Here is a 9,119-nt window from a genome sequence, read left to right on the forward strand (position 1 = left end):
TTTCCTGTGCTTCCTCATTACTTTTGAATCAAATGACCAGTTTCTACCCAGTTTTCAGAGAAGGGAAGCAGTCACTTGATAGCAGTTCATCTTCCTGTAGTTTACTGGCATCTTGGCAGAGGAATGAGGTTCTGGTGCTGCTCACCACCAAGGGGACAACTTCCCAGTAAGCTCAACATTTTGTAGACACTAGAGTCCACATTAAGATGTTTCAGGGCAGCCCAGCCAGCATCACTGGAGACTGCACTTGGTGAGATGCCTGTTCCAGAGAAACAGATCCTGGCCTTGGCTGTGCATTCTGGCCAGGGCAGCCAGGCTGGGAGGCAGGGATGCCAGAGGAACTGCAGAGCTCCAGCTCCGTGCCAGCCACAGCCCCCAGTGCTTCTCCTTCCTCTGGGCTTGTGGTTAGCTCACCATCTCCCTCACCCCAGCCTGACCACAGCCTGTGCAATGTGCCCTCCTCCCCAGCAAAGCCTCAATGGGGGCTCTTCTTTGCTCCTCTTTAGGACAAATGGCTCTTTAAACAGCTCATATTTCAGAGGGGGTTTTATTGCCAAATCTCAAAGCTCTTTACAAGCAGGAGACAAAGTGCTGCCTTTCCACAGGCTGCAGCAGCTGCTTTCAGATCATCATCCACATTTCCTTGCTTGCAAACTCACTTCCTTCCTGTCACAGACATGTAATCTGGTGGCACAGCCCAAAACACAGACTCACACCCCAGTACTCCATGGCCAGAGGGTTTTCAGGCACAAAAAACCCAGCCTTAGTGCAGCCAGAAATTAGATGTAAGTTTAAATGTAAGTATAAAGAAAAATTTAAAAATAAAAAAGTGCATGATGGCAGGATGTAGACTGAAGATGGGAGTTGCTGTATAAGGTCAGAGCAGAGCAGGATCCTGTCTCTGACTCTGCCCAGCACTACCATTTTCAGAAGAGCACATAAAAACACCCCAGAAGGCAGCTGCAGGAGAACCCACTCTCCAACCCTCAGCAGGGTCTGGCTCATGACCTGAAGGAGAACAAGTAGGAAAACTCCGGCAGGAATATGTTGCATATTTTTCTGCCAAGTCCAGGTGAATCAGGCCTACAGCTGGACCAGACATAGTAGGATGAAACTGCTAACCCTGTTAGAAAAAAGTAGTTAAAACCAAAGTCTGTAATATAGCATTTTCAGCAGTAGTTACTGGGTGCTACAGAGATTCACTTAAGTTATACCTATTTACATGACATAATACAAATCTAGTATGTTTTGTTAGTACAGCAAATACAGTAATTGGCTGTAGCTTGTAAAAAGATTTACCTTGCCCATTTCTTTACAGACATAGGAGGGTTTTTTTCTGTTAATATTCCTACTGATGGGTATTCAGTAAAATGTCAGACATTTATTCATTAGAATATTCAGTATAATATAAAAATATACAGTAAATATAAGTACATCCTGTAGGTTTGGCTGTAACAGATAGGGATGTCTGGGTATTTTCATCAGCACTTTGCCAGACAGGATCCACACAACACACCACCATAAGATAACACCTGTGAGAGCAAAAGCATTTGTATATAAATTAGGGGACTGAACTATCCCATAAGCTGTTTCCATTCTCCTGGGTTTCCGGTTCCAGGCTTTGATTTGCCCATCCTGGAGTATAGGACCGGCTTTAGCTTTGGGATATGAACCTGTACCCAGGGTTTGGGTATATTCCTGTTAGGTGAACTGTTTTTTCCCCATCTCATTCATCTCTTGTTCTAGAACTGCATCTTGCAAAAGCCTGCCTGCTCTGTGCAGCTGATGTCCCTCCACTTCCAGTGCACACCAGGTTCTGACAGCTTACATTCATACCACACAGTGTTCGGTAAACAAAAGTGCACATGCAGAAAAATACATTTAGATAGCAGATAGGCACTGAATATTGTCTGTGGAATTAGCCCTTGTCCTAAGGATGTCTGGAAAGGTGAGTCAGACCCATGGTTCACATTGAATCTACAGCAGCAAATGACATGGATCCAGAGTTTGCTCCAGGCTGTGTGCCTGGGAGTGGGCTTAGGATGTAGGAAATAAGTTTGTTTTGAAGCAAAGCTTTTTGGCACCTGAGCACTGAGTGTTTCACTGTGTAGAACTTTCCACATGAGAGAATAACAAATGAATTCCCCTGCGATGTCTATGGGTGTCTTGAGAGGGGGACAGACCACTGGAACCAAGGCTGCTTTAATCAAAAGGGGCAGAAGCTTCTGTTCTAATCACTAGCTATCTTGGTGGCTCCAGGTGGTGAAAAAGAGGATACCTGGAAGCCCTAAGCCAACATTTCTGTGCTCTGACCTGAAGTGCCGCTGCCTAGTCTAAAGAAAGGCACAGATGAAGCTTTACTGGGCTGCTGCTACGGGAGGTGTTTGCAGCCCACTGCAGCCTTGTGGAACCTGGGAAACCATATAAGAGAAGAAATGGGTGAGCTAGGAGGGCACTGCTGGCAAAGAGAGAAAGGGGCTTATGTAGCCTGTCATTCCTTAAAATCAGACTGAGATCACCCTTTCCATGCTTCCAGAGTCTGGCTCAGGCAAAGGAGAAGCCCTTTGAGTTGGCATATGATTCTCCACAGAGCAGCTACAGAAAATAGGGAACCCAGCTCAGGTACAGGGCTATTCAGCAGCGGTGCAAGACATGATTTGATCAGAGCTGTAATCACTACAGACCATGGGAGCTGTGGTTGCTCTCAGCAGGTGGGCAGGGAAGCTGTGGGAGTTGTGCTAGAGCCTTCTGCAATGCCTCCCTCGGACCCTTCTGAAGCAATGTCTTTAATATACTTAAGCCACAGGGACTAGCCCCAGAATTGAGCATGCAAAATGTTTTTTTCCTCCACAAACTCCAATTAAAGATGTCTGTGCCAAACCATGGCTCTCAGGCTAGCCAGGACACAGCAGGTATGAACCTGTTAAATAGGAAGAGGGATCTCCTCCAGACCCACTGCCTGATGTACATGCTCCTGTCAGTTGACAACCCAGAGAGCAAGCCCACAGCTAAGGGAACACACATCCCTAAAGCTTCTTCCTGGCAGCTCTCCTCAGAAGCTCCTGGACACAAGCGCTCCATATGCCTGGCTAATTGTTACCAACTATGATGAGGAGTTTCAGAGTTAACAGATAGGTGTAGTCCTCAATAAAAAATGTGTTGGGCTGCCAGAAGACACTCCTTCAAAGTGTACTCCAAGTGTAACCTGCTGTGCATCTTTGCCTTAACTTCCATATTAATGAAACAGGAGCAATTAATACTTGCCTGGTAATGGTGCAATGAGACTTGGGTTCACTTGTGCAGTTCATAGCACACCCAAAGCTCTGCACACACAGACTCAGAGGTGCCTTCGTACAGCTGCTCCAGATCCGAGGACACTACGGGTAGTCAGGAGTTGGCCAGTTTTGCTTGCCTCTGTGTGAGGTCACTTTTCAACTGTGGATGCGGTTTTATGAGTATATTTGGAGAAGATGAAACCATTTCTCTCTACATTCTTAGATGTCACTGGGCCAGGTGGTCTGGGAAACCTCGCCAGCAAGCGAACACTGACTACTTTTATCCTTAAATGATTTAAATGGGAAACCCAGATAGGTGCCAGTGCAATCTGGTACTTGCTTGTCTGTAAATACAGATAGACAGGGGCTTTTGCTAGAATAGCCATCCTGTTCCTTTCAAAAATCTGTTTGGTTTGATTACCAGTAATTTTTACAGCCTGATCCACTGAAAGGACTTTGGACTGAGTCCTTACAGAACATTCACATTTCAATGTCATGTAACCTTCTGCTGTGCTAAGAGGATTAGAACCAGACTGGTGTGTACAGCATGAAGAGAGAGAGAAAGATGCTATAACTGAAAGCTCAGTTCTGTCCCATATACATGGTGTGTGCACAGCAAAACACCACCTTTTAAACACTGGCCTAGCAACGGTACAAATCATAAATGGCAAACGTTCAGCTTTGCTTTTGAGAGAGAAATGTCTTGGAACAGGTACGTCAGGGAGCACTTCTCCTATAAAGAGTCACTAGATCCTTTTGCTTTTCTTTCTGTTTCTGTGTTGCTTCTTTTTTCAGTTCTCCAAGACCTTTGATTTCTTGCAAAACTTGTGTAGCTTGCCGGAGTTGTTCTACTGCCTCATTGAGCAATGTCTCTGCCATCACTGGGGGTCCATTCCCCTCCTGGGCCTGCTCCATCCCTTCACGTAAAACCTTCTGCAGAAGTTTTTCTGCCTTTTCCCTTTCATTAGCAACTTTCTCCTCCATTCTAGCTAAGCAGTGATGGGGATCCTTGGGAAAACCTTGGCCTGGAAGTGCTCTCTTTGTATTTTTGGAATCAGACAGCAGGTCTCCCAGAGAAGAACTGCGAAGTCTGAGACCTGCAGTGTTTTCTACAGACTCGTTCTTCTCAACAGTTGCTTTTACACTCTCATGGCCTGTTTCTGTAGGTAAGGAAGACTCTGTTTCTTCTGCTGAAGTTTGCTGTTCCTTCTCAGCAGAGGTTGTCCCGTTTCCTTCTTCAGTTTCAACCACTGGGGATGTGGACTCAGCTGCCTCGCTGGCTGTGATCCCGTTCACCGGGGGCTTGGAGCTGCTGGACTCCAGGCCTTCTCTATCCCCAGCTTCTAGATCTCCATGGCTGGACTGCATTGTGGCTAGCATTTTTTCTGACAGAACCTTAGGAGGAACCAGAGGCTTTGTAACATCTGCAGCAGCAATCTCAGCAAAGTCGTCTTTGCTACTCTCTCCTGATGATTTCAAGTCTTCTGTGTTTTTAGGCTCAGGGATTGATTGGTCCCAGGCTACTTTTAGCTTGTCTGGCATGCTCTTGGGAAGAGGAATTGGAGCTTTTGCCATGCCCCTGTTGCTGACCTCAGTATGGTTCTCTCTGTTCTCCTCACTTGGTGCTTGGGATCCTTCCACATTCTCCTCTGGGCTTACAGAGTCCTCTTCCTTGGCATTTACATTGTCCTTCAATGCCAGGCCTTCCTTAAGCTTCTTATCTGGGGGCAACGGAGGAGACAGAGGTTTTTTATGTTCCTGGTCAGGAACGTCGTTCTCTGCATCTTGGTTTTCTTTTGTGCTGGTGGGTTTTGCAGGTGGCATAGGTGGCTTTGGAGTTTCTTTCTCAGGCGGTGCATTGTCAATTTCACTCATGGTGGAATCCAAGTTTGGTGGTCTGTTGTCTACTATATCCAGGTCTAGTCGCAGGATTCCATCTGATGTCAGTTTAGCAGCCTGAAATACAAGGGAGAATTTTTTCAGTATCTGTCCCCTCATCAATCCTTTGCTCCATCCTTTACCTTCCAGTTGAAGTGCAAGACCCTGACAAACAGCAAGGCAAGTGAGGGGTTGCTGCTTCACACATCCACCCCATTTATACTTACATCTGTCAAAACTGCAAGGACAATCTGACTGATTGATAACAAAATAGTGCTCTTAAGATCAGCTTTTTCTGTAGCTCAACAGCAATCTATGGTGTTGCTTCCACAGAGCATCACCCTGTGCTACCCTCTAGCAGCAGCAGCCAGCTCTACCTTAATTTAATAAGTGAAACCCAATGTGATCTGCCATGCTAAAAGGTAATGAGCCATGATAAACACCAAACAAGTCACCTAACAAAGAAAGATGGGTCAAGTAATGGCCATTGCAGCAAGTCTCAAGTGCAATGAGTGAAGAACTTCCAACCCCTGCACAGTCCCACTTCTTCCCCACACCAACACATTCTGTCAACATTGTGTTTTTGCTGCTGAGTAATTTTCTGCAGCAACTTGCACAAGAATATCAAGCCAATAAACCATAAGCAGTCAAGAATTAGGACAAAAGCACAGAACTTATTTTACTACTTCCTTTGAGAAGAAGGTCTCAAAGCTTCTTCCACAGTAACCTTATTTCTTGGTCTTCCTGTCCATGTTAGGCAGTCAGCTCTGCCATATTTCACTTGTTTATCCTGGGGTGGCTGGAACTCTTTTTTCCTCTTCACTTACAGCATGCCTACCCAAAGCCCATCTGCTTTCTGTTTTTGGGACTGCCATATTTTTACTTGGACATATGAAACAAGTTGATATTTAGATCATTTAGCCAGGGATGCTATTGTAATATCCTTCCTTCTGCTTGCTTCCTTCAACCTGATGGCCTCCCTGTCTGACAGGGTCAGAGTCATTGGGGCTGGAAGGCATCTCTGATCTAGTCCAACCCTCCTGCTCGAGCAGGATCACCTACAGCAGATCATACAGGAAAACATCCAGATGGGTTTTAAACGTCTCCAGAGAAAGAGACTCCACAACCTCTCTGGGCAGCCTGTTCCAGTGCTTTGTTACTCTGTCACCAGGGCTGAGCCTCAGCTGGTTAAACCTCCTTCAAACCACAAGCTGTGTGCAAATGACTCTACTATGAGGGTTTCCTAAAAAGGATGGAATTAGTGAAGACATTGCAGTGTGTAAGCTCAGTGCCCCAGACGGAGAAACACAGTGACAGTTCCTGTCTGAGGGAACCTAAAACCACACGAAGGCTTAGCTGCAGCCAGGCTCCTGCAGTGCAGGGAGTTTAGTTAGTCCCTCCTTGCCTTTCCAGCCTCTCAGAGACATGGAGGCAAGCTGCATCCTGGCAGCTTGGCCCTGACCTGTCCTCTCCTGGCCTGCTTTGACACTGAAATTATCATTCACCTCATTTTCTTCATGATACTGCAGCCAGCAGCCTTGATAGACATCTTTCTGCAGGCTCCATCCCCTCCCTTTCCCTTCATTACTGCTTCTGAATTTCTAAGTCAGTTTCTCCTGAATTTGGCTGAAGGTGAGAGGTCTTACAGGGATTAATCTCAGAAGTATCTTGTGAATTTACTGCGCGAAGTAGAGGAGAGAGATCTTCCTAGTGCCTAGGGAAGGGCTTCTTACCTTCCTGAACCCATATTAGGCAACAGAGAATCCACACTTAATTGCTGCTGTGACTTTTGTCATGTCTTCTCCTGCAGTTTCTGGAGGAGTGGATGGGAATCTATGATTCATTCTCTAGAAGAGACACTCTTCCTCCATTTCTATGCAAAGTAAAAAGTCTCAGGGCATCTCATTTCCTGCACAGAATCATCTGATTGCTGTGCAGACACATAAGTCAGAGTCTTGGAAGTTTGAAGAAAGAAGGTCTGATATAAAAACCTTCCTTGGTTGAGATTAATGCTCTGCTAAAATATCAATCTGTCTGTGGCAACTTTTTCATAAATCACAGTAATCAAACATTAGTAAGAACCTCTCTCATGGAAATGAACTGCAGGTTTATTTTGTGGTGGTTTATCTTCCCTTTTTTTTTTTAAAGTGACAGATCCCAAAAATCAGTTAAGAGTAGGCAGGCTAGTCCATAAAACTGCCTGGGAGAATAATGTATTCTGTTTCAGACCTAAGGAAGGGCTTGTAAGCTTGAAAGCTTGTCTGCTTTTTCCAGTTAGCTTAATAAAAAATACAGCTTCTCCCCACAGACCATGCAGTTCTTCTACTTTTAGACCACTGTGGCTACAAAATTATCACTTCTTAGAAAATAAATATAGGAGCTTTAGTCTCATCTGATTAAAGTGAAACTATAATGGCTCTCACCAGACTGTGAAGCAGCTCGTGAGTTATGGAAAGCTAAATATATCAGAATGTGTTACAGAATCTACAGATCTATGGGAACCTGGAGCTTCCATGGAGAGGTGCTGGAGCAGCCTTTCCTGGAGGAAGCTGTTTCCTTTGTTGACATCCTCTGGGCTATCTGTTTTCCCTGGGGTTTTCCCTGGTGTTTTGTGCCTCAGTGGAAGGAGCAGCTCTCAGTGATGCCAGCTGGGGAGATGGCCCACCCCAGGGTGGGTGCACCTACCTCCTTTAGGTGATTTCTCGTGGGTGGCCTGCGTCCGTGGGTCATTTTCACTCTGTCCCGAGTTACATGGTCCAAGGAAAGGCTCTCGTCTACTTTCACCTTTGAAAGGGAGGAGGGAAAGAAAAAAGGAAGAGAGTAATTCATTTCTCAAGATACATCTCTAAAGTTCTCACACATAAGGAGATGGAACATTTGGATCCAGGAGGGTTTTCAATATTTCAGGACTTCAGTCTTTGCCTCAGACCTCATCTCCTACGTGATGATTATTTAAGGTCTCTTTCCTATACTGAGCTGTGTTTATCTAGCTCCAAAGCAAAGCATCCAAAGCTAACCCTCCCTCCACCTCAAGGGCAGGGAAAGAAGGACACAAGGCAGTGTTGTCGTGGTTGCAGCCTGGGCTTGGAGCAGCTCCTGCATGTGGCCCAGCACAGCACCCAAATGGCTGTTGCCATCTTGGAGGTGAAAGCTCATTAATAACCCTGACCTGACTGTGAACTGTATCACCAGCACCTCGTCACAGACCTGCCCTCCTACAGCTCTCGTGACTGCACCATGCTGAAGAGAAGGTGTGAGCAGTGACCTGGATTAATTGCAACTCTGGCTGAATTAACACATTTATTTCCTGGAGTCAGATGAGAAATCCATTGCCTCCCACACATGGGGAGGGAGGTCTCTGTCTCCTGGCAAATACCTCTCCGTGCTCCAATGGCTGAGTCTGCCCACAGAGAGGGGTAGCACCAGTGACGGGATGAGTGAACATCAGCTTGTCCTTGGGTTTGCTGGCCACTAGCTTGTGCAACAGGAAAACTGGTGAAGGTGATATAGGAATTTAAAGGGAAAAATGTGTCCCAATACCTGACTGATATGGCAGAGTGGTTTTACAGCTCTTTCAGCAGAGAACAGCTAAGCCAAGCCAGGAGAGGGCTTGACCTGTTAGCTTGTGCCTGGCCTGTGTGGAAATACTTTAAACCTGAGGTGTGATCTTTGCTGGACTGAATGAGCATTGGAGGCTGGCCCCCTCTGAAGCCAGGTCCTTGTAAGGAGGACAACCCTAGGCCACGGGGCAGGGTGGGGACCTGAGACCCCACCTTCTGTGCTGTGGAGGGCATCTGCAGAGTCCAGTGCCCAGCAGAGAGCCATGTGCTGAGTCCCTCCTGGCTCTGAGCAGGATTGCATTGCAGAACATCACACCTCCCACCTCCTGAAACACGAGAGCAGACCTGGTTGCTGAGCTCTCTGCTGCTGGGGTTTGTCCTCCCTGGCTGCTGCTGGTCTCAGCTA

At 46.4% G+C, this 9,119-nt stretch overlaps 1 protein-coding gene across 1 annotated transcript in view; it reads right to left on the reverse strand.

Moving 5' to 3' along the window:
* Positions 1-3,992: 3,992 nt before the first annotated feature.
* The window catches only part of PLEKHO2 (pleckstrin homology domain containing, family O member 2), a 51,155-nt gene continuing 46,028 nt past the window's right edge, over positions 3,993-9,119 (reverse strand). The window contains exon 6 of the mRNA XM_009995332.1: positions 3,993-5,231. Coding sequence (XP_009993634.1) covers positions 3,993-5,231 — 1,239 coding nt within the window. The remainder of the gene's footprint in view (positions 5,232-9,119) is intronic.

The sequence above is a fragment of the Chaetura pelagica genome, unplaced genomic scaffold (genome assembly GCF_000747805.2).
Source record: "Chaetura pelagica isolate M959 unplaced genomic scaffold, ChaPel_1.0 scaffold453, whole genome shotgun sequence".
NCBI classification, from domain to species: domain Eukaryota; kingdom Metazoa; phylum Chordata; class Aves; order Apodiformes; family Apodidae; genus Chaetura; species Chaetura pelagica.